At 45.1% G+C, this 25156-nt stretch overlaps 1 protein-coding gene across 7 annotated transcripts in view; it reads left to right on the top strand.

The window, feature by feature from the left end:
- The window catches only part of LOC126298727 (syndetin), a 144418-nt gene that overhangs the window by 112383 nt on the left and 6879 nt on the right, over nucleotides 1-25156 (top strand). For 4 of the 7 annotated variants that reach the window (XM_049990166.1, XM_049990167.1, XM_049990164.1 and 1 more), the window contains 2 exons: nucleotides 6692-6881; nucleotides 8704-8848. In XM_049990166.1, the coding sequence (XP_049846123.1) occupies nucleotides 6692-6881; nucleotides 8704-8808 (295 nt within the window). In that variant the 3' untranslated portion in view covers nucleotides 8809-8848. Of the gene's footprint in view, nucleotides 1-6691; nucleotides 6882-8703; nucleotides 8894-25156 lie in introns of all 7 variants that reach the window. The other 3 variants (XR_007552660.1, XR_007552661.1, XR_007552659.1) reach the window with 1 other exon arrangement.

The following is a 25156-nucleotide window of genomic DNA, read 5'->3' as shown; positions in this document are numbered from 1 at the left end:
CGAAGCAACTCAAATCTCTTGACACGGGCAAGTCTTCAGGTCCAGATTGTATACCGATTAGGTTCCTTTCAGATTACGCTGATACTATAGCTCCCTACTTAGCACTCATATACAATCGCTCGCTCACCGATAGATCTGTACCTACAGATTGGAAAATTGCGCAGGTCGCACCAGTGTTCAAGAAGGGTAGTAGGAGTAATCCATTTAACTACAGACCTATATCATTGACGTCGGTTTGCAGTAGGGTTTTGGAGCATATACTGTATTCAAACATTATGAATCACCTCGAAGGGAACGATCTATTGACACGTAATCAGCATGGTTTCAGAAAACATCGCTCTTGTACAACGCAGCTAGCTCTTTATTCGCACGAAGTAATGGCCGCTATCGACAGGGGATCTCAAGTTGATTCCGTATTTCTAGATTTCCGGAAAGCTTTTGACATCGTTCCTCACAAGCGACTCCTAATCAAGCTGCGGAGCTATGGGGTATCGTCTCAGTTGTGCGACTGGATTTGTGATTTCCTGTCAGGAAGGTCGCAGTTCGTAGTAATAGATGGCAAATCATCGAGTAAAACTGAAGCGATATCAGGTGTTCCCCAGGGAAGCGTCCTGGTACCTCTGCTGTTCCTGATCTATATAAATGACCTGGGTGACAATCTGAGCAGTTCTCTTAGACTGTTCGCAGATGATGCTGTAATTTACCGTCTAGTAAGGTCATCCGAAGACCAGTATCAGTTGCAAAGCGATTTAGAAAAGATTGCTGTATGGTGTGTCAGGTGGCAGTTGATGCTAAATAACGAAAAGTGTGAGATGATCCATATGAGTTCCAAAAGAAATCCGTTGGAATTCGATTACTCGATAAATAGTACAAGTCTCAAGGCTGTCAATTCAACTAAGTACCTGGGTGTTAAAATTACGAACAACTTCAGTTGGAAGGACCACATAGATAATATTGTCGGGAAGGCGAGCCAAAGGTTGCGTTTTATTGGCAGCACACTTAGAAGATGCAGCAAGTCCACTAAAGAGACAGCTTACACTACACTCGTTGATCCTCTGTTAGAATATTGCTGCGCGGTGTGGGATCCTTACCAGGTGGGATTGACGGAGGACATCGAAAGGGTGCAAAAAAGGGCAGCTCGTTTTGTATTATCACGTTATAGGGGAGAGAGTGTGGCAGATATGATACACGAGTTGGGATGGAAGTCATTACAGCATAGACGTTTTTCGTCGTGGCGAGACCTTTTTACGAAATTTCAGTCACCAACTTTCTCTTCCGAATGCGAAAATATTTTGTTGAGCCCAACCTACATAGGTAGGAATGATCATCAAAATAAAATACGAGAAATCAGAGCTCGAACAGAAAGGTTTAGGTGTTCGTTTTTCCCGCTCGCAGTTCGGGAGTGGAATGGTAGAGAGATAGTATGATTGTGGTTCGATGAACCCTCTGCCAAGCACTTAAAGGTGAATTGCAGAGTAGTCGTGTAGATGCAGATGTACGGCCCTATAAACATCCTGCCACTCTTGTTCCTTGACATTGTTTAAAAAACTCTCTATTGCTCTTTGATTACTTTTCTACATAGTTTGTAATTACATGTGGCATTTGTTTGAGTACAAAAGCTTTTTGTGTTAAAATCTGTGCATCATGGTCTGCATGGCCATTCACCCTTTTACTAACAGAATGCCCATCTACTAACCAAGACTGAATAACAATATCGGCTATGGCTGTGCTACTGTTCCCCTGTACCCTAGTTGGAAAAAACACTGTCTGCATCAGATCATATGAATTCAGCAGATCTACCAACATCCTTTTTCTTGCACCACCATACACAAAATTTTTAATGAAGTCACCACATATAACTAATTTCTGGTACTTCCCATAAAGTGAAGCAAGCGACCTGTTTAGCTTGAGCAGAAATGCTCTGAAGTCAGAGTTAGGGGACATATAAACAACAACAATTAGAAGTTTAGTCTACTAAATTCAACTGCTGCTTCTCAACATTCAAATATCTGTTCAGTGCAGTGCCATGATAGGTCTATAGACTCAAATGGAATACTGTTTTTATGTACATAGCCACTCCCCCACCCCGCAAGGAACTCCCCCTACTCCCCCTACTCCTGATGCCCCCCTCTCCTAACGCACCCCCCCTCCCGATGCCCCCCTCTCCCAACGCACCCCCCCTCCCGATGCCCAACCTTCTCCCAACTCCCCTCCCTCCCGACGCCACCCCCCTCCCGACGCCACCCCCCTCCCGACGCCACCCCCCCCTCCCGACGCCACCCCCCCCTCCCGACGCCCCTCCACTAGCGACGCCCCTGACTCCCGACGGCCCCCCCGACATTCCCACACGTGACAATCCCACGATCGACACATCTGGTACCCCCACACTTGAGCCTGGCCCACACACACGACCACCGCCCCCCACTATCGACCCCCACTCCACACCTGACTACCCCCACACAAGTGCCCCACACAAGTGCCCCACACACCCTCACAGCCGACACCCCCACACAGCAGACACCCGCTCCGCAGCTGACACCCCCTCCGCAGCCGACCCCCCCCCCCCCCCGGCAGCCGACACATCCCCCCCCGGCACCCGAAAGGCCCTCCCGCCGGCAGCCGACACATCCCCCCGGCACCCGAAAGGCCCTCCCGCCGGCAGCCGACACGCACCCCCCCATCCGACACGCCCCCTGGCACCCGACACGGCACCTCCCCGCTGTCTCACGGCACAGCCCTCTCCCCCCCCCCCCCCCCCCCCGCAGACGACTCGGCCCACCATAGCCGAGCCCCGCCCTCACAGCAGTCCCTACCCCACAGCCGAGGGCCAATCAACAGCAGTCCCTCCCCCATAGGCGACCCCACCCCCGCAGCTGAGCCCATCCCACTCACAGCAGCCCCGCCCCCAGCAGCCCCGTCCCCATAGCCGCCACAGATCCCTCAGCTGCCACCCTCAGGCACGGCCGGCTCAACCTCCCAAAGCCAATGCCATCCCCACAGCCAATGCCATCCCCACAGCCAATGCCATCCCCACATCCAATGCCATCCCCACAGCCTCCTCCTCCCTCTCCCTCTCCTCCTCCTCCTCCTCCTCCCCCTCCTCCTCCTCCTCCTCCCTCTCCTCCTCCTCCTCCTCCTCCCCCTCCTCCTCCTCCTCCCTCTCCTCCTCCTCCTCCCCCTCCTCCTTCTCCTCCTCCCTCTCCTCCTCCTCCTCCCCCTCCTCCTTCTCCTCCTCCCTCTCCTCCTCCCCTCCTCCTCCCCCTCCTCCTCCCCCTCCTCCCTCTCCTCCTCCTCCTCCCTCTCCTCCTCCCCCTCCTCCCTCTCCTCCTCCCTCTCCTCCTCCTCCCCCTCCTCCCTCGCCTCCTCCTCCTCCCTCGCCTCCTTCTCCTCCCTCGCCTCCTCCTCCTCCCTCGCCTCCTCCTCCTCCCTCGCCTCCTCCTCCTCCCTCTCCTCCTCCTCCTCCTCCCTCTCCTCCTCCTCCTCCTCCCTCTCCTCCTCCTCCTCCTCCCTCTCCTCCTCCTCCTCCTCCCTCTCCTCCTCCTCGTCCTCCCTCTCCTCCTCCTCGTCCTCCCTCTCCTCCTCCTCGTCCTCCCTCTCCTCCTCCTCGTCCTCCCTCTCCTCCTCCTCGTCCTCCCTCTCCTCCTCCTCCTCGTCCGCCCTCTCCTCCTCCTCGTCCGCCCTCTCCTCTTCCTCCTCGTCCGCCCTCTCCTCTTCCTCCTCGTCCGCCCTCTCCTCTTCCTCCTCGTCCGCCCTCTCCTCTTCCTCCTCGTCCGCCCTCTCCTCTTCCTCCTCGTCCGCCCTCTCCTCTTCCTCCTCGCCCGCCCTCTCCTCTTTCTCCTCGTCCGCCCTCTCCTCCTCCTCCCTCTCCTCCTCCTCCCTCTCCTCCTCCTCCCTCTCCTCCTCCTCCCTCTCCTCCTCCTCCCTCTCCTCCCCCTCCCTCTCCTCCTCCTCCCTCTCCTCCTCCTCCCTCTCCTCCTCCTCCCTCTCCTCCTCCTCCTCCTCCTCCTCCTCCTCCTCCTCCTCCTCCGCCCTCTCCTCCTCCTCCTCCTCCTCCGCCCTCTCCTCCTCCTCCTCCTCCTCCGCCCTCTCCTCCTCCTCCTCCTCCTCCTCCGCCCTCTCCTCCTCCTCCTCCTCCTCCTCCTCCTCCGCCCTCTCCTCCTCCTCCTCCGCCCTCTCCTCCTCCTCCTCCTCCGCCCTCTCCTCCTCCTCCTCCTCCGCCCTCTCCTCCTCCTCCTCCTCCGCCCTCTCCTCCTCCTCCTCCGCCCTCTCCTCCTCCTCCTCCTCCTCCGCCCTCTCCTCCTCCTCCTCCTCCTCCGCCCTCTCCTCCTCCTCCTCCTCCTCCGCCCTCTCCTCCTCCTCCTCCTCCTCCGCCCTCTCCTCCTCCTCCTCCGCCCTCTCCTCCTCCTCCTCCGCCCTCTCCTCCTCCTCCGTCCTCTCCTCCTCCTCCACCCTCTCCTCCTCCTCCTCCTCCTCCGCCCTCTCCTCCTCCTCCGCCCTCTCCTCGTCCTCCTCCTCCTCCTCCGCCCTCTCCTCCTCCTCCTCCTCCCTCTCCTCCGCCCCCTCCTCCACCTCTTCCGCCCTCTCCTCCTCCCCCCACATCCCCACTCGCCACACCCGACACCCACACAACCGACAGCCCCACATCCGACACCCCCGCACCCGACCCACCCCCCCGCACCCGGCACGCACCCTCCCCCCGCACCCGACATGCCCCCCCCGCACCGGACACCACCCCCCCACCCGACACCCCCCCCCCCCCCCCGCACCCGACACACCCCCTCGCACCCGACACACCCCCCCCGCACCCGACACACCCACCCGCACCGGCTCCCCCCCCCCACACCCGACACCCCCCCCCCCCCGCACCCTCTCACAGCCGACACCCCTAACAGCCGACACGGGCCCCCGCATACGACAAGGCCCCCCGCATACGACTCGGCCCATCATAGCCGAGCTGCCTCCCCCACAGGAGTCACTACCCCACAGCCGAGGGCCACTCCACAGCAGTCCCTCCCCCATAGCCAAACCCCACCCTCAGCTGTCACCCCCAGGCACGGCCGCCTCACCCCCAGGCACAGCCACCTCACCCCCCCCCCCCCCCCAGCCAATGCCATCCCCACAGCCGATGCCACACCCCCAGCTGAGACCCCCTGCCAACATCCCCCCACTGCCGACCCCTACCCCTCACCGCCAACACCCCTCCCCACTGTTGACATCCCCCCACCTGCGACCTCCCCAACTGCGACGCCCCCCTGTCTATCCCCCCAGTGGCGATGCCCCCCACTGGCGACCGACTCACTGCTGACGCCTCCCCCCCCACAGCCGATGGCACACCTACAGCCAATGACCGCCTCCACAGCCGAACACCCCCACAGCCCCCTCTCCAACCATGCTACCCATGCCCTATGTCATCCTCTTCCTCCCCCACTCCCCCTTCCTCCCCATCTTCATGCTCCATCCTATCCCCTCCTCCCTATGACCTCTGGCCCCGTCTCCCTTCCCATATCAACCCTCTTTCCTTTATCCCTTCTCCCTATCCCCTCCTTGGTCCAAGAACCTAGTAGGTTATTCCTACCTGCCCTTTAAACCAACCAACCTATCCATATCCCCTCCTCCATCCCACCCCCACCTCCATCCTTCCTCGTGCTCTGCCATAGCACCTCTGCTAAAACCCCTGCCCCGCATTATCCCCTGCCCCGCACTGCACTACAGTACCCCCTGCCCCGCACTGCACTGCAGTACTCCCTGCCCCGCAGTACCCCCTGCCCCGCAGTACCCCCCTCCTCTACAGTATCCTCCCATCAGCTGCACACCCTCATCAAAAGCATCTCCTCCACCGTAGTTCACTCCACCATATCCCCTCCTCTGCTTTATCTCCTCCTCTGCTTTATCCCCTCCTCTGATTTATCTCCTCCTCTGATTTATCTCCTCCTCTGATCTATCTCCTCCTCTGATTTATCTCCTCCTCTGATTTATCTCCTCCTCTGATTTATCTCCTCCTCTGATTTATCCGCTCCTCTATCCCCTCCCCTGGTTTGTCCCCTCCCCTGGTTTGTCCCCTCCCCTGGTTTGTCCCCTCCCCTGCCGTGTCCCCTCCCCTGGTTTGTCCCCTCCCCTGGTTTGTCCCCTCCCCTGCCGTGTCCCCTCCCCTGCCGTGTCCCCTCCCCTGCCGTGTCCCCTCCCCTGCCGTGTCCCCTCCCCTGCCGTGTCCCCTCCCCTGCCGTGTCCCCTCCCCTGCCGTGTCCCCTCCCCTGCCGTGTCCCCTCCCCTGCCGTGTCCCCTCCCCTGCCGTGTCCCCTCCCCTGCCGTGTCCCCTCCCCTGCCGTGTCCCCTCCCCTGCCGTGTCGCACCCCCCCCCCGGCTCTATCCCCCCTCCCCCTCCCTCTCCCCATCGCCTCATTCATCTCTCTGTCCTTCCAAATATGATTTATTGTCTGTTGTTTGATGGAGCCTTGAAGACAAACATTAAAGAAATGCATGTCTGTGTATTGTGCTGATTTGCCTGTGGTCAGTTACCAGGCAGATTATTTAAGCTTTGGGCGTCTGAGAAATAAAGAAAGTATTAATATATTCAATAGTTTGTGTGTAACCAAATTTTTTTGTGTTTTTATTTCAAATTTGTGTGTTAACTAGTTGTGTAACTTCATTCCATAAATAAAAAGACTGCTGTGTATAATATGTTATCTTGTAGGTTCTCAAATGCAAAGAAGTGTTCCAATGGAGGAAGGGCATTAATGCAGTTGGATTTTACACAGTTCCTAACACAGCTGGACAAACTTGTGATGATCCGCCCAATACCAAATAAAGAATATGTAGAAATGTATGTAAAAGCTTACTATCTTCAGGAACCTGCTCTAGAAAAATGGATTAAAGAACATAATGTAAGTTTATTTGGTGTACTTATCCCATAAATGTTTGCTTCCCAATGTAGTTAAAATTTTTGATAATATTTGTTAAAAAAAATTTGCCATGTGAGAATTTTCTGTAATTTGACGCCTGCTATATGAACAAACATAATTTTTCAAGTTACCCCAGAGTTAAACAGGTGCAAAAACTTTCTGAGAAAGTATTCCTAAGATGTCTTGCAGACAGTTTGCAAGCCAGGAAATCATATTAATAGTTTTGTGACTAACTGCGGTAACGTGCCATTGCTCTGGTGTGTGTTGTACGCTTTATTCCACTAAATAACATCCTTCCCTATACTTTTTGTTTTCGAATTTGTTTTCATTACCATAAATAAATGAAACAATAGTATATCATTATATTTATGTGAATTATACAGTATCATGGCAATGATCGAATCTGCTGTATGTTGTAAACTGCTTAAGAATAGCTAATATATAAGTACAATGTTTTGGAAGTTTTATGATCAGTGTTAACAACATTTTGTTTGTATTTTACATTCTGACATTCAGATTTCTGGGGTCACTCATGGCAGTTGCAATCTGATAGTGCTCTACTGTACACACTAATGAAGCATCAATCTGTACATTTTGTTGCTATATAAGTATTTAAAATTTAGCGAAGGAAACATGAAATCCCAGACTGTCATCTTAGAAAAGTATATTTTTCACATGTAGTGGTAGTTGTTGTAACAATACAATGAGTGAACTTCAAATAAGTGGAAAAAAATGTTGGTTTTTGATATTTTGTAAATATGTGAAATGAAATGGAATACAGAAACTGACATCAGCTGTAGAAAAGTCTTCGGGGAGATGAAATATTCTTCAACTGGATAGATAATCCATTTGTTTATGTCTCTTCATAATTGACCACACCAAGAAACCACTTTATTCTACACAGGACTGACTCCTCAGTCTATTTAGGCTGGGAAAGATTTGGTTTTCTGCTTGGTACTAGAACATGTGGAAATTGGTAATAACCACAGCCAAAGTGATGTGCACAGTTCTTATAGTAGTACTATGTACTATCCTCATATTATTTACAGTGTCCTTGTTACTGAGTCACAGAGTCATACTTTTGTGTCAGCGGGAGGATAAGTGGCTGTAAATCAGGGATAAAATCTGAGACTGTTGAAACATACTATCCAGTTGTGGTTAACTCCTAACTGGCACAGAGCTTGTATCAAGTGCTGTTAAGTCTCTTCTGAGCAGGATACTGCCCTCTGATATGCACACTACATGTGGCATCTGACTGTGTGTGCACTGTATGTAAGGAGAGTACACTTAGTTTGCACATGAGAGGACATTGACTAAATCTTTATTCATCTTCACAACTTTTTTGCAGTATATAGGGGAAAGTATGCATAACTTTGTCATCATTAGGATGATGTAATTAAACAACCCTTAAGTTAATAATATTTGTCTTTCTTTGTGGCTGATTTTCAAACATTTACTGTCTACTTACTGAAACTTGGCACTAATTGTCGCACTGTTTTGTGCCCGCAGCAGCAGCAACAACAACAACAACAACAAGACACCAGCAAACACATAATGATCCCTAGCTGTGGTGTTTCAATATTATGAAACGTGTTTTTAGATTGAATTTTGATTTCACAAAAAGTCAGCTATTATTTAGGCTACAAACAGTGATGTCTCAAACAAAAATCTTTCAGGTCGTTTAATTATTACACATAGGGAATAGAAATTATGCTGTTCTTATTTTTGGAGTGTAAATATATTTATTTTTTGTAAATTTGTTCAATTGTGCGTTGTTATATAACAATATGATTAATTTTTGTAGGAGTACTCCAGTAAACATTTGTTGGCCCTCGTGAGCTGTACATGTCAAAATCGAAAGAAGTCACGCTTACGTCTTTCCTCATTGATTGAGGAACTGGGGAGGTGATGACTGGAGTACCTTTGTATGGTCGTTCTGAGTGAGTGAGGTATGTGGCTCCGCTGATTTCAGCCTTTTTTAATTTCCATAAAATGTAAGTACCAGAATTGCATACATGCTTTTTTTGTGTGTGTGTGTGTGTGTGTGTGTGTGTGTGTGTGTGTGTGTGTGTGTGTGTGTGTGTGTGTGTGTTGTTTCTACTTCTAAGTAATACCATAAATATTATTTGTTAAAATAGCACGGATTTTTAAATAACTTTATTTTTGTAGAATTAAGCTTTTATTCATTTACATATGAAATAGTTTCCAAGTTTTGAGAGTGTAGATCGTGTTGCGGTTCATTGCTATGCTGAACGGTGTTTGCCTCAGACATGAGGGTAAGTCAAATGAAAACCTTAAATATTTTTTAAATATTATTTATTGTGCAGAAGCGGTACAAAGCTGTATCACTTTTCAACGTAATCTCCCCACGCTCAATGCAAGTCCTCCAGCACTTACAAAGTGATTAAATTCCTTTAGAAAAAAATTCTGTATCACTTTTCAACGTAATCTCCCCCACGCTCGATGCAAGTCCTCCAGCACTTACGAAGTGATTAAATTCCTTTAGAAAAAAATTCTTTTGGTAGTCTGCGCAACCACGTGGCGTACCTCTTCATCATAGTAGAACTTCTTTCGTCCCATTGTGTTTTTGAGTGGTCCAAACATACAGAAATTGCTTGGGGCAAGGTCTGGTGAGTATGGTAGATGGGGAAGACACTCAAAATGCAGGTCTGCAACTGTTGGACGGGCTGTGGGGGGCCTTGAATTGTCGGGTTGCAAAAGGACACCTGCTGTCAGCAATCCACATCGCTTTGATTTGACTGCAGGCCGCAGATGAATTTTTAGGAGATCTGTGTATGATGCATTGGTGACAGTGGTCCCTCTAGGCATTTAATGCTCCAAAATGATGCCTTTTTCATCCCAAAAGAGTCAGTGTAACCTCCGCTGCTGATGGTTCTGTTCGAAACTTCTTTGGTTTTGGTGATGAGGAATGGCACCATTCCTTGCTTGCTCTCTTCATTGGTGGAAGTGAACCCAGGTTTCGTCCCCAGTAACGATTCTTGCAAGGAAGCCATCACCTTGTTCAAAGTGCAGAAGTAGTTCTCCACAAGCATCAACACGTCGTTCTCTCATTTCAGGAGTCAACTGCCATGGCACCCATCTTGCAGACACTTTGTGAAACAGGAGCACATCATGCAAAATGTGGTGTGCTGACCCATGACTAATCTGTAAACATGCAGCAGTGTCATTCAGTGTCACTCAGCAGTTTTCCTTCACTATGGCTTCAACTGCTGCGATGTTCGGTGGAGTCACAACTCGTTGTGTGTGACTGGACGAGGAGCATCTTCCACTGAAGTCACACCATTTACGAACTACCTACTCCATTCGTAGACTTGCTGCTGTGATAAACATGCATCACCGTACTGAACCTTAATTTGTCGATGAATTTCAATAGGTTTCACACCTTCACTACGCAAAAACTGAATAACAGAATGCTGTTCTTCGCTGGTGCAAGTTGCAAGTGGAATGGCCATCTTTATACTGTGATGGTATTTGTGCATCTGCACTATGCTGCCACCTACAGGTCATTCTGCATGCTCTTTGTAGCACACTTACCAACCTACAGGGTAGCGGTGCAAAATTTTGATTTGTTATTACAAATTTAAGGTTTTCATTTGACTCACCCTCGTATGTTTCATCAGAAGTTCTCTGATTGTTATATACTTTAGCAGTTGTCAACTAATTTCTTAGTTTAATTTTCCATTTCTACGTTTACAGTTTTTAAAGGTCTCAGCTACTTCGTATTGCTAGTTTTTTTAACTTTCCGCAGATATTCAGCAAACTCCAGAGTGCGGCATGGAGATGGTGTGAGACTGTTTTGTATTTTTCATTCTCTGTAGGTGTTCTTTCCTACTTTGTTACTTTTTTCTTCTGAAGTGACCAGTCCACAAAAAATAATAATTTACTGGTTGTTACCTTACACGGTGAACTGATGTGTGACTCAGTGGTTAAGGGCCAGACTGTGGATCCCAAGGATCGCAGGTTTCATCACTGGTTGGTTCTAGAATTTTCATCTGCCACTTACCACTTCATCCCATACTGTTATAAGCAGCCTGAATACAGTTGACAGTATTCCAGTTTTACTTTTTACCTCACATGGTTTTCAAATATTTAATGTGATGATTCATTCTCGTAAGCATTCCTGTTTGTGTAATAGACTGTTATATGAAAACCCCTATCATTTACAGAACACCTCAAGGTGCTTCTACATCTACATCTACATCCATACTCCATACTCCGAAAGCCACCTGACGGTATGTGGCGGAGGGCACCTTGAGTACCTCTCTCGGTTCTCTCTTCTATTCCAGTCTCGTATTGTTTGTGGAAAGAAAGATTGTCGGTATGCCTCTGTGTGGGCTCTAATCTCTCTGATTTTATCCTCATGGTCTCTTCGTGAGATATGCATAGGAGGGAGCAATATACTGCTCGACTCCTCAACAAAAGCCCGTTCCGAGCTACTGAGCATCTCTCTTGCAGAGTCTTCCATCAGAGTTTATCTATCATCTCCGTAATGCTTGCACGATTACTAAATGATCCTGTAATCTTCTATCAACCCTATCTGGTATGGATCCCACGCCAGTGAGCAGTATTCAAGCAGTTGGCGAACAAGTGTACTGTAACCTACTTCCTTTGCTTTCGGACTGCATTTCCTAAGGATTCTTCCAATGAATCTCAGTCTGGCAGCTTCTCTACCGACGATTATTTTTATATGATCATCCCATTTTAAATCACTCCTAATGCCTACTCCCAGATAATTTATGGAATTAACTGCTTCCAGTTGCTGACCTGCTATATTGTAGCTAAATGCTAAAGGATCTTTCTTTCTGTGTATTCGCAGCACATTACACTTGTCTACATTGAGATTCAATTGCCATTCCCTGCACCATGGCCATTCCCTGCACCATGTGTCAGTTCGTTGCAGATCCTCCTGCATTTCAGTACAATTTTCCATTGTTACAACCTCTGGATATACTGCAGCATCATCCACAAAAAGCCTCAGTGAACTTCTAATATTATCCACAAGGTCATTTATATATATTGTGAATAGCAGCGGTTCTACGACACTCCTCTGCACCACACCTGAAATCACTCTTACATCAGAAGACTTCTCTCCATTGAGAATGACATGCTACGTTCTGTTATCTAGGAACTCTTCAATCCAATAACACAATTATTCTGATAGACCATATGCTCTTACTTTTTTATTCATTAAACGACTGGGGGGAACTGTATCAAATGCCTTGCGAAAGTCAAGAAACACGACATCTACCTGGGATCCCGTGTCTATGGCCCTTCGAGTCTTCTAAAGACTATGGATTATCCTTCTCTCTTAACTGTCCAATCTTAGGAACATTCAATGACCTTAATGTACAGTCTAGTTTCACTTGTCAGACATGAGGATCCTCAGTTATTCATAGTGAAGGTGGCAAAACATTAGAGGTTTAAAACAGTGCTTGGCACCAGCAGCAGCACAGCAGTACGTTAAGGTAACTGTGTCCCCTACACATGATGCTTATGTTTGCTACATTGAATGTCCTGTAATGATCGGACGCAGAACTCTAAACTTAATTCTTGTTTTTCTTTGATGTAGGATCATTTAAAGTTTAAAAGTAAAGTTGTTCTCAATCTGAAGGTTGGTTTAAACACCACACTGCTTTCCTAGGCATAGTCCTGTTGTAAGTGATGTGCCCTGACCTTCAAACCAATTTAATTAATCAGTTGTTTACTAATTTTTCACATTAATATGTCATTGACAGAAGTGATAAATGATAGAAAAATCATAATCATGTTGCAGTATAAATAGTGGGCATTCATGTGCACACAATGTTACACCCAAGTGTACACAATGTTACACCATTTTAAGTCCTCAAAAGGAAAAAAAAATACTTCAAAATAAATTGACCAACAAGGTTAAGGCTGTACTTGAGTGAACTTCAGAAGTGAAACTATATGCAAAATTGGAAAGAACTGTGATAAACCAAAGTCAGTATATTGTTATCCTTAAATTTGTTATTGTGTATTGTGGCTGTACTGAATACTGTTGTTGTTGTGGTGGTGGTGGTGGTGGTGGTGGTGGTGGTGGTGGTCGTCGTCGTCGTCGTCGTCGTCGTCGTCGTCTTCAGTCCTGAGACTGGTTTGATGCAGCTCTCCATGCTACCCTACTTTGTGCAAGTTTCTTCATCTCCCAGTACCTACTGCAACCTACATCCTTCTGAATCTGCTTAGTGTATTCATCTCTTGGTCTCTCTCTACTGAATACTAGTGATGTTAATTTAAATAAGGTTGGAATGGAAAATTATAGTTTTATATCAATTGCTCTCCTCCAGGAACTTATGAATAAGGCTTGATAAAACTCTTAGGAAATACTAAAAGTAAACCTATATTATGAGTGTTCATATGAAAGGATATGAAACAGTAACAACTAAACTGTTTGAAATTTGCATATGCCATTTTGAGATAATTCAGTGAGACATCTAGGGACACAAGTCTTGTGTCTCCTCCCACTAAAAAGTTCAAAGCTATGCCCACAGCAAGCAAGGTGATACTCTGTTTTTTGCTGTACATGGTCTGATACTCATTGGATTCCTTGTGAACAGAAAAACCATTAACAGTGACATGTACTGTGAGACACTTCATAGCCTACACAATTCCATCAAGAGCAAATGGCCTGGCCTGCTCAGGGAGGGACTGATTCTGCGCCACAATACTTCATGTCCACACATCTCCTAGGTCACACAAAGTCCGAGTGGGAGCAGCTTGAGCATCTGCCCTACAGCCCAGACATGTTGCCCTGCGACGTCCATGTGTTCGGTCCACTAAAAAAATATCTGAAAGGTAAGCACTACAACTTGAATGCTGAACTGAAGGACACAGTGGAGGACTAGCCCCTGTCACAGCCACAGGAATTCTGGGAACAGGGAATCCTTCAGCTTGTGAAACACTGGGATTGTCGTGCTCAGACCTCTGGTGATTACTTTTGAATAAAGACTTTAATTATACTAACAATATTGTTTCATACCTATTCTTCTGAACATCATTGTCACATTGTAACCACACTTCAGTTCAAATCCAACAGCATGGTCACCAATGAAATACAACACCTACTACGGAAAGCACATTTATTATGAACATCAATGTACAGCCAGAACAGGACTGGTCTGGACGGAAACTACAGCTATTTATACAAATGCCAGTATTTATGCTGTTATGTTCACAAATGCTGGCATTTATACAAACATTGAATATTGCGGAATGTGCAAGCATTACAAACAAGATATTTCAATAACCTCGTGGAAATAATAAATATGAAGTAACAAGTAAGTACTGAGGCTGAGGTTTTAATTGGTGACCTGCAATATGTGAGCCAGATACACTACCACTGCACCATATTGCATGCACCAGAACTCATGGCATTGTGCCCTCTCTGGGAGAAACAGTGAGCCACTATTTTAGAATTCCTCAGTGGAGCCGACTACAGCACCCTGCATCTAGATCATGCCAGTGGTCCTCTGTTTGGCAGCATTGTCAGACCGTCATGTTGATGTGATATCTTCACTATGATGAGCATTGAATGTAGCCCCACCAATTGAAGCTTTGCTGTTGATGAATGGGTCTTCAGTTTCCTTGAACCTTGATCTGCACCTCTGTACTGTGGTAGGGCTTGATACGGAGCACGTGGACAAAGTATCTGCGCCTTTGTCTTCTTTACTAAGCATCACATGTGTTGTATGTAACATTTGACAAGCAAAAAATATTTGAAATGGCCAAAAGTAGCACTTTAGCAACTTTTTGACTGTTCCACTTTCCACACAGGAGTAAAAATTCGTACCAAGTCTCTTAGGCCATATCTCACTGGCTGGTGCTTGGTGTTATAGCACTCAGTGATTCTCCTGGGTGTCCAGGGTTGTTATGTAAGCCAGCTACTTTGTTTCTTTGGTCCTGATAATGACGTTATTGGGATAGTCATCCGGAGTATCATCCTTTTGCAACCGGTACAGCATAATTATTTTGAAAACATTGACAAGATTATCACATCATTTGACAATAAAAATAAAATTGAGGGATCTTTTGTGACTTTACAAAAGCCTTTGGCTCAGTAAATCATGCACTTCTTATCCATGAACTTGACAGATATGGAATTAGGAGTAAGTGCTCTACATTGGCGTACTTCACACTTAGCAATAGGAAACAGAGTGCTTGTCTCTACAAACTCAGCAAATTATTCCAAATGGAAGACAGTAACACAAGGTATCCCTCAAGGTTCTGCCCTAGAATCTGTTGTGTTTCTATTCTGCATTAATTAGCTATCAATCAGTATAAATACCCCATCATTTTTATTTGCAGATGGAACATCTGTACTAATTGAGAAGCATGAGCCATAAACTATCCCAGTCTGCATCATCAGTGTAATAGATCATGTAGAAATGTGGTTATATCTTGATGGATTAATCCTGAACATCCCAAAAATCCGTGTGATCCAGTTCAGGCAAAACAGTCAACATTCCAAGAAATTAAAATAAACCATAAAAATCAAAATCTAGAAGTGGATTCTATGAAATGTTTAGGATTAAATGTAGACAAGAATTTAAATTAGAACAAACATGTGGAATATCTAGTAAACAAACTATGTAGCTTTACATTTGCAGTGGAAATGTTAGCTAATGTCACTGACATGGATACAAGAAAAATTTCATACCATAGCTGCTTCCAGTCAGTTGTAAAGTTTGGTATTATTTTTTGGGGCAATTCACAATTCAAACAACTTAATGCACATACTGAAATTTAAAAAAATAATTATTAGAAACACGTATGCTATGCAGCCAAGGAAATAATGTTCCCCGCTATTTAAAAATATGAAATTATTAACAGTTTTCTCCCTATATATCTGTGGTATTATCATTCTTTTTATGTAGTCATTTAAAATTATGCAAGGAGAACTGTTTTGCTCACACCTGTAATGCAAGAAACAAAGAAAATTTTATACTGCATGCTCATGGTTTAAACTTTGCATTTCCCAGTAGCCTGTGTGTATGTCCATAATTGAGAAAGATTTTGCTCCTTTCATAAATGTGCAGCAATGGATAGACATCATCTTTGTGATTTTGTTCAGTCGTAGTCGGTAGTCGACATAAAAGTGCCACGTGCTGTCCCTCTTCTTCACAAGGACCACAGGAGAGGAATGCAGACTCTTTGAAGGCTCAGGGATGTCATCTTCCAGCATCTTCTCCACTTCTCCTGGATTATCCATCGTTCAGCTGGCAACACACTATACGAGCCTTGGTGAATTGGTGGATGGTCCCCAGTGTTGATATGGTGTTTTTATCCATCGTTCAGCTGGCAACACACTATACGAGCCTTGGTGAATTGGTGGATGATACCCAGTGTTGATATGGTGTTTTACCCTGGGCCACTCTGCCTTTTCTCCACTCCAGAGTTGAGCGCATGGGAAACCTGATGCAGAATGGCTGTCACTCACCTAAGTTGTTCCTTGGTCAGGCCAGAGAGCAATTGACAATTTGATAGTAGCATCCTCCACTGCATTGTCTGTAGTGGTAGCAGAGCATGATTCTTTGTTGATGACACTAAGCTGCCCTTGCTGGACGGGTTTGGCTGTCCACACACACACACACACACACACACACACACACACACACACACACACAACATTAGCGTTGAGTTGTGGTTGCTTGTGACAATTAGTAATCCAAAGTACTCCTAGACCATCTACCATGTTTACCATCATCATTAGCATGTTAATCTTTTATGAGCCTAAGTAACTTGTTGCAGTTGACAAGTGCTTCATAGTGTAGCTGAGTGTCTTGACTGACGAATGGAACTCATTTCGTTGATGAAAGCAGGACATAATCATCTTCAGTGGCAAACACCCGCACAGAACAGTCTTTGTTATGTGTGCTTGTTGGAATAGCTTCGTAAATCCGGAGCTCTGCCTTTCCTCAGTATATGGCTGCTTGTGATGCCTGCAAGAAGTCCCATCCAAGAATAACATTATGACTACATTCTATTAAAATGACAAATTAAAACTGCTGTGTTCAGTCATTGATAGTTATTTTTGCAGTATGTTTTCCTGTCAGCTGGATATTTTTCACATTTGCAACTTTCAGCACAACCATTTTTTTTTTTATCGCAGTACATAGCCTCCTTTAGCTAATGACAATAAGCATTTGACATTACAGAAAAAGTAGTACCCGAGTCAGCTAGCACCCAGAGTAGCTGACCATTGGTGCTGGTGGTGGTGGTGGCGGCGAAATTTCCTGACATCTTGATAACATGTCTGTGGAGGATTTTCATCTGCAGTGGCCTCACCTCCATAGATGGTTGCCTCACGTAGTATTACTGAATTTGGGAGTTAGGCAAGCACCTGGTACCTCTGTACGGTGACGAGGAATGGCTATGGTGTGTTGCGGAGTGATCTTGTCAAAAGTACGGCCATGAGCTTTGTCTTACAGGTTAACGATAATCCTCCATTGTTGACTGGTATGAATAAGACTACTGTGATGGTTGACGTCTTGCAGCATAATAATTGCTGAACACTCATGTTCCTTCTTTGCAGTAGTGCTCAATATGCCCAGGGTGTCCACAGTGAAAACAGACAAGCGTGTTCTCCTCCATGTTCCAAATGTGCATTCTTCTGCAGGGCATTTTACATGATGGAGATGTGGATTGTACCGGCATTGGTCAGATGCAGGATGTTTGGCTGCGGCAGTGTAAGCCCGAGTTGACTGAGTCCATTCTTCATGGCATGTTCAATGAATGGCAGAGAGTAGTGCCAAAGATTGATAACACCACTTCCTCAACATCTCTGTTACCTCCTGACCATAGGAGTTGACATCCATGGGCTCAGTGTTTTGTGTAATCAGAGTGACAGTTCTGGCTGATCTACATCTACACCATTACTCTGCAGTTCACAGTTAAGTGCGTGTCAGATAGTTAATTGAATCACCTTTAAGCTACCTCACTACTGATCCACTCTCAAATAGCGCTCGGAAGAAATGGATGCTTAAATCTTCCCATGCAAGCTCTGATTTCTCTTATTTTATTATGATGTTCATTTCTCCTTGTGTAGGTGGGCACCAACAAAATGTTGTCACAGTCTGAGGAGAAGGTTGGTGATTGAAATTAAGGAGATGGTCTTATCACAGTGAAAAAAGCCTTTGTTTTAATGACTGCCACCCCAATTCATACGTCATATCCATGGCACTCTTTCATGTACTATATAAAAGGCACTCTCCTTTATTACACGTTAATGCAAAACAAGCTGCCTTTCTTTGAACTTTTTGACGTTCTCTGTCAATCCTATCTGATGCGGATCCCACACCACCCACAAATAATCGAGAAGAGGGAGGAGAAGTGTAGTTTAAGCAATCTCTTTTGTTGACACCTGTTACATTTTCTAAGTGTTCTGTCAATAAGTCACAGTATTTGGTTTGCTTTCTGCCCAACATTATGTGATCGTTCCAGTTTAAGTTATTTGTTATTGTAATCTGTAAGTATTTAGTGGAATTTACAGCTTTTAGATTTGTTTAATTTATTGTGTAATTTAAATTTAGCAGATTGTTTTTAGTGCTCATCCGCATAACTTCACACCTTTCATGATTTTGTGTTAATTGCCACTTTTTGCACTGTACAGATATCATGTCTAAATCATTTTGCAATTCGTTTAGATCATCTGATGAGTTTATATGACGGTCAGTGATAGCACCATGTGCAAATAATCTAACAGGGCTAGTCAGATTGTCTCCTAATTGTTTATGTAGATCAGGAACAATAGAGGCCCTATAACACTTTCTTGGGGAACACCAGATATTATTTCTGTTGTTCTCAATGACTTTCCATTAGCTATTATGAACTGTAACCTACCTGACAGGAAATAATGAATCCAGCCACACAACTGAGGTGATACTCCATGGGCGTGGAATTTAGTTAGAAGTTGCTTGTGAGGAATGGGGCCAAAGCATTCTAGAAATCTAAATATATGGAATTAATTTGACATCACGTGTCTATAGCAGTCATTAATTCATGAGCATAAAGAGCTGGTTGTGTTTCACAAGAATGATATTTTCTGAATCTTTGTAGGCTATTTGTCAATAAATCATTTTCTTCGAGGTGATTCACAATGTTTTATCACAGTATATGTTCCAAAATCCTACTGCAAATCAGTGTTAGTGATGTGTGCCTGTAATTCAGTGCATTCTCCTATTTCATTTCTTGGGGATTGGTGTGACTGTGCAACTTTCCAGCGTTTGGTAGTGAATCTTTATATGAGCGAGCAGTTGTATATGATTTGCTATGTATGGAGCTATTGTTTCAGCATATTATTAAAGGAACGTGACAGGTATACAGTCTGGACTGGAGGCCTTGCCTTTCTTCAGTGTTTAAGCTGCTTTGCTACTCCAAGGCTATCAACTTCGAAGTTCCTCATGTTGGCAGTTGTTCTTGATTTGAATTCTGGAATGTTTACTTTGTCTTTTTTTTTTTTTTTTTTTTTTTTTTTTTTTTTTAGAATTTTGGAAAACCGTGTTCAGCAGCTCTGCTTTAGTGTCACTGTCATCAATGACATCAACGTTGTTATTGCATAGTGAGGGTATCGATTGCGTTGTGCCATAGGTGTACTTCACATACTACAAGAATCTCTGTTGGTTTTCTGCCAGATTTTGAGACAGAGTTTCATTGGGGAAACTATTAAAAGCGTCTCACATAGAAGTCCACACTAAATTTCAAGCTTCTGTACAACTTCACCAATCTTGGGAATTTTTTTATTCTTTTATTCTTTTAAATTTGGCATGCTTTTTTCGTTACTTGTGCAGTATTTTCCTGATCCGTTTTGTGTACTGTTGGGGATCAGTACCATCTCTTATTAATTTATTTCATCTCAACTGCCTTCAATACTGTTTCTTTGAATTGAAACCACATCTGGTCTACGCTTTCATAGTCAGAAGGAATGGTGACGTACTGTTAGGAAGGTGTGAAGCAAATTTTTATCTGCTTTTTTAAATAGCAGTATTTTGCATTTATTTGTTTCATGTTTGGATTTTACAGTATTCAGTCTAACTACAACCACCTTGTGGTCACAAATCCCTGTCTCTGTAATGATGCTCCCTATTTGGTCAGGATTATTTCATGCTAAGAAGTTAAGTACGTTTTAGCAACCATTTACACTTTGAATGGGCTCCTGAATTAGTTGCTCAAAATAATTTTCTGAGAAGGCATTCAGTACAATTTCTGACGACATTTTACACCTACCACCAACTTTAAACATGTATTTTTGCCATCATATGAAGTCACCACCAACTATTGTATGAGTGGGATACCCATTTGAAATGACACTCAGGTCTCCTTTGAACTATTCAGCAACTGAGTCAGAGGTTTGTAAAAGGAACCGTTTATTAATTTACTCTGGTTGTCAAGTATAACCTCTTGCCATACTAACTCATAGGAACTATCTACTTCGAATTCACTACAAGGTAAACTACTACTGACAGCAGTCTACACTCCACCATCGACTTTACAGTTAAGTCCTTTGTAAAAATTTTGGCTGAACTTATTTCCAGCTTTTGCCAGCTTTCTGGATATATAATGATTTGAGGTTCTGTGCTTTCTATTACCACTTGGAGCTCTGATACTTTTCCGACATGGCTATGACCATTAACAATTACAATATGGATTGTTCCTGTGTTGACCCTCTTCCTGTGTTCATCCTGCACCTGTTGAAACTGAAGCCCTTTCTGCACTTGCCCAAGATCCCCTAACTTAAAACACCCAGTCCCCTCTACACAGTCCGTGCTACAAGTGTAGACGATTCCTGTGTGTAGTGGACTCCTAATCTATTTAGCGGAACCTGGAAGCCCACCACCCTATGGACAAGTCAAGGAATCTGAGCCTCTGATTCGTACCCTCCACTCAACTCTGTACTGAAGGACCACAGTCAGTTCTGTCGACGATGTTACACATGGTGAGCTCTACCTTCATCTCGTAAGAAAGACTGGCAGTATTGATAACTACTTCAGTTAGCTACCTGAAACCAGAGAGAATTTCTTCTGATCCAAAGCAACACACATTGTTAGTACCAACATGAGCCATCATCAGCAGGTGGCTGCATCCTGCACTCTTCATGGCATCCAGAAGCTCCTATTCCACATATGGGATGACTCCTCCTGATGTGCACACATAGTGCACACTGGATTCCTTCCCATCCTTTGCAGACATATCCTTAAGGGCCCCCATTATACACCTAACATTAGTGCTCCCAACTACTAGTAATCGCACCCCCCCAGTGAATGCCCAGACCTTGCAGGCCAAGAGGATTCCTCTGGACCATGGTCAGTGACTACATCTGGCTCAAGGACTTCGTAAGTCACAAACAGTGCCTGAAACCTGTTCATCAGATGAACCAGGGAGGCCCTCCGATTGGTGCTTTGGAAAGTCTGTCACTGCCAGCTACACCTGGGAATGACATTGCACTTGAGAGGGATCAACCTCAGTATGGGCAGTACGCGAGTTGGCCACAGTAGTGGACCAACCGGGAGACACATGGGTCATGCTTTACTTCCCTCCAATCACCCCTTCTGGCCCCATACAGTGACGCCCATTGGCGACAGCCTCAAGCTGTGTGACCAAAGCCATTACCACCTGGAGCTGTGAACGAAGGGTCACCAACTCTGCTTGCATCTGAACACAGCAATCACAGTCGATATCCATACTAAAGACAGGCTGATAAATACATTGACACACAGGAATTATAGGAGTTGATACTGAAGAACAGTGACGAAATTTAAAATAACTGACTTCTTATGAGAAGCTGTGTCAACTCACAGTACTCTGATGAGCTGTTGCTACAATGAGAGGTACCACTTGACTCAGGAATCTAACTACCACAAGTGGCTCTTGAAGCACAAAAGAAATGCCTGGTATTGTGCAGACAGCGGTTCTGTGCGAAAGGGTGGAACTGTGCCTGATAAATACACAAACACACACAAAATACAGAAGTTGATGCTAAAGAAAACTGATGAAATTTAACATTTTATAAGAAGCTGTGTCAATTCTCAGTACTCTGATGAGCTGTTGCTATGAAAGCTATCACTCGACTGCTGTTTCTCTTCTCTTGCAATCTGCCTGCATGAGAGAACCAAGGTCTTCATCATAGGGACCACATTCAGGACTCTTTCCTTTTCCATTTCCTCAACGTGATGGCACTGCTCGATGAAGACTGTTGTTGTGACACACACTGGTGTCCATAATTAAAACAACAAATGTAAATTTTGCGATAAGAATACAGAACGTAAACAACTGCACATACATGACAGTAGACAAATATGTTCAAATTTTTTCCGACATAAGGAATTTGCACACACATTCTACCAACTTGTTAATGTGCTCATTATGGGGTGTGACCACATGTGGCATTAACACAGGCCTGACAGCGACTGGACATGCTGTGAATCATGTCATCAGTCTCATGTTGAGGCAATAACATCCATTCTTCCTGCAGAGCTGTTCGCATTTGTGAAGAGCGATTGTTGGATGCTGACGTCATGCAAGCCATCTCCCTAGTGCGTCCCAGACGTGATCTATGGGATTCAAATCAGGTAGGCAAGCAGGTCAAGCCATGTGTGCAATATCTTCCATTTCCAAGAAAACACCAACCACCCATGTTCTATGAGGTCGAGCATTATCGTCCATCAGTACAAAGTCTGGGTCTACATCTCTCCTCAGCAAATGCACGTGAGGTCCCAAGATCTCATCGCAATACCTTACAGCAGTTAAATCTTTCCAATTCACCCATAAAATTTCATGAAGAGGGGTTAGAGTGGTCAACATAATCCCTGCCTACACCATTAGGGGTCCTCCTCAATATCACTCTTTCCACAATGTTTGGGTCTGGAAATAGTGTTCCACATTCACTCCAGAGAGCGAATCCATTGAGAATCACTCTCTAGACTTAATCGGGACTCATCTGTAAAAACAACATTGGACCACTGTTCGACCGCCCAGGTGGCATGTTGATGACTCCTCTCTGTACGTTCCCTTCTGTGAAGATGCATCAGAGGTAGACGTACAGCAGGTCTCTGACAATAAAGGCCACTCTGCTGAAGCCTTCTGCACACCGGTTGCCTCAATACGACACATCCAGTGTAAGCTGCGAGCTCACATGCCAGTTGCTGTGCAGTACTAAGGTGGTACTGTTGTGCCCTTACAGCCAAATAACAGTCCTTTCTTCTGAAGTCACTCCTGGTCAGCTCTGGCCTGGTCTTCAGGATACAGTTTTGGTCTGTATACACTGTCGCCACATCCGAGAAACAACAGAATGATTCACATCAAGCTGTCGGGCCACATCAGTTTGCGACTGTCCTGCTTCCTTTCTTTCGATCACCAGATCTATCTCCAACTGAGCACACATGGGACATCATTGGATAATAACTCTGTGGTGTGTGGGTACGACTGGCAGAAGGGATTCTGGGAAAGGCGCACAGCACTGTAAGATGATCTGCACCTGGGACAGATCTGTTGAGCCATTAACCTAATGTAATGGGGCGAATTGGTGGCCTTATCCCGGGACAGTGATGAATCATGGAGTATGAAATTCTTGTGCGGGTCAGCCTTAGCTATGGCTTCATGCCTGCCCCCATCAAAGACTATTAGCTTTACTGCAAAATTTATGTGCAGTGGGTGCCACATCACATGACAGAGGGACAAAAGATGGTCAGAATGGTGTCAATTCTGAGTCATCTGCTGTGGTACCACAAGTAAATACATGCATTTCTGTCCTATATTGTCAGGTGTCAAAACGTGGTGCCACTATTTTGAGCCAATGGCAATTGGCAAAGCCAACAGTGGAAACATTCCAGATCTCCCTGCAGAATAAATCCAAAGGTGTTCTGAAGATCATGATGACCTCCTTTGATTGCAGGGGCTCTCTGTTTGTCAAGTTCCTCAACCATGAAACCACAGTCAATGCGCAGTGCTATGAAGACAATTTGCAGAAACTGCGACATGCCATAAAGACAAAATGTTCTTGAATGGTACCAGACTGAATCATCCTGTTGTACGATAATGCCCACCTGCACACTAACATTCGGACAGAGGCTACACTTCATGATTTGACTGGGAAGCACTGCAACATCCTCCGTACAGCCTGGCCTTGGCCGTGTGATTTTCACATCTTGGGCGGCCTCAAGAAACACGTGCATGGATGTTGGCTTCAGTTGGACTACGTTTCCTTTTCTCCCTTTTCCTACTGACGAATTCCAGTCACCCATGACTATTAAATTTTCGTCTCTCTTCACTACCTGAATAATTTCTTTTATTTCATCACACATTTCTTCAATTTCTTCGTCATCTGCAGAGCTAGTTGGCATATAAACTTGTACTACTGTAGTAGGCGTGGGCTTCGTGTCTATCTTGGCCACAATAATGTGTTCACTATGCTGTTTGTAGTAGCTTACCCGCATTCCTATTTTTCTATTCATTATTAAACCTACACCTGCATTACCCGTATTTGATTTTGTGTTTATAACCCTTTAGTCACCTGACCAAAAGTCTTGTTCCTCCTGCCACATAACTTCACTAATTCCCACTACATCTAACTTTAAACTATCCATTTCCCTTTTTAAATTTTCTAACCTACCTGCCCGATTAAGGGATCTGACATTCCACACTCCCAATCCGTAGAATGCCAGCTTTCTTTCTCCTGATAACGACATCCTCTTGAGTAGTCCCCACCCGAAGATCCGAATGGGGGACTATTTTACCTCCGGAATATTTTACCCAAGAGGACGCCATCATCATTTAACCATACAGTAAAGCTGCATGTCCTCGGGAAAAATTACGTCTGTAGTTTCCCCTTGCTTTCAGTGATTAACAGAGTTAAATAGTCAGAGATCAGTATGTTGTAATTTTGTGAAATTATGACCAAATATTTGTAATTGCCAGAAGTCTTGGATACTATATTCAGGTAGTTCAGTTGTGGATCACATGCATATGAAATGTGTGTGAATTCAATTGAAATTGCTTTTGACTGTTGAAATATCAGTGTTGTAGCAACTGAGGACCTATGCAGATTAAATGCACAAATATAATTATTTATTTATGTATTTATTAATATATTTCATTCAAATATCATCTCACAGTGATATAGGAATTGTCAAGATAGTACAATAAAAATAGATAGTTCGGACTATAGACATACACAGAATACTTACGTTTGCTATATAAGAATAGGACAGGTGGTCAGCCGTGGTCTT

Source organism: Schistocerca gregaria, chromosome X (assembly GCF_023897955.1).
Source record: "Schistocerca gregaria isolate iqSchGreg1 chromosome X, iqSchGreg1.2, whole genome shotgun sequence".
NCBI classification, from domain to species: Eukaryota; Metazoa; Arthropoda; class Insecta; order Orthoptera; family Acrididae; genus Schistocerca; species Schistocerca gregaria.
This window is presented reverse-complemented; position numbering and strand designations above follow the sequence as displayed.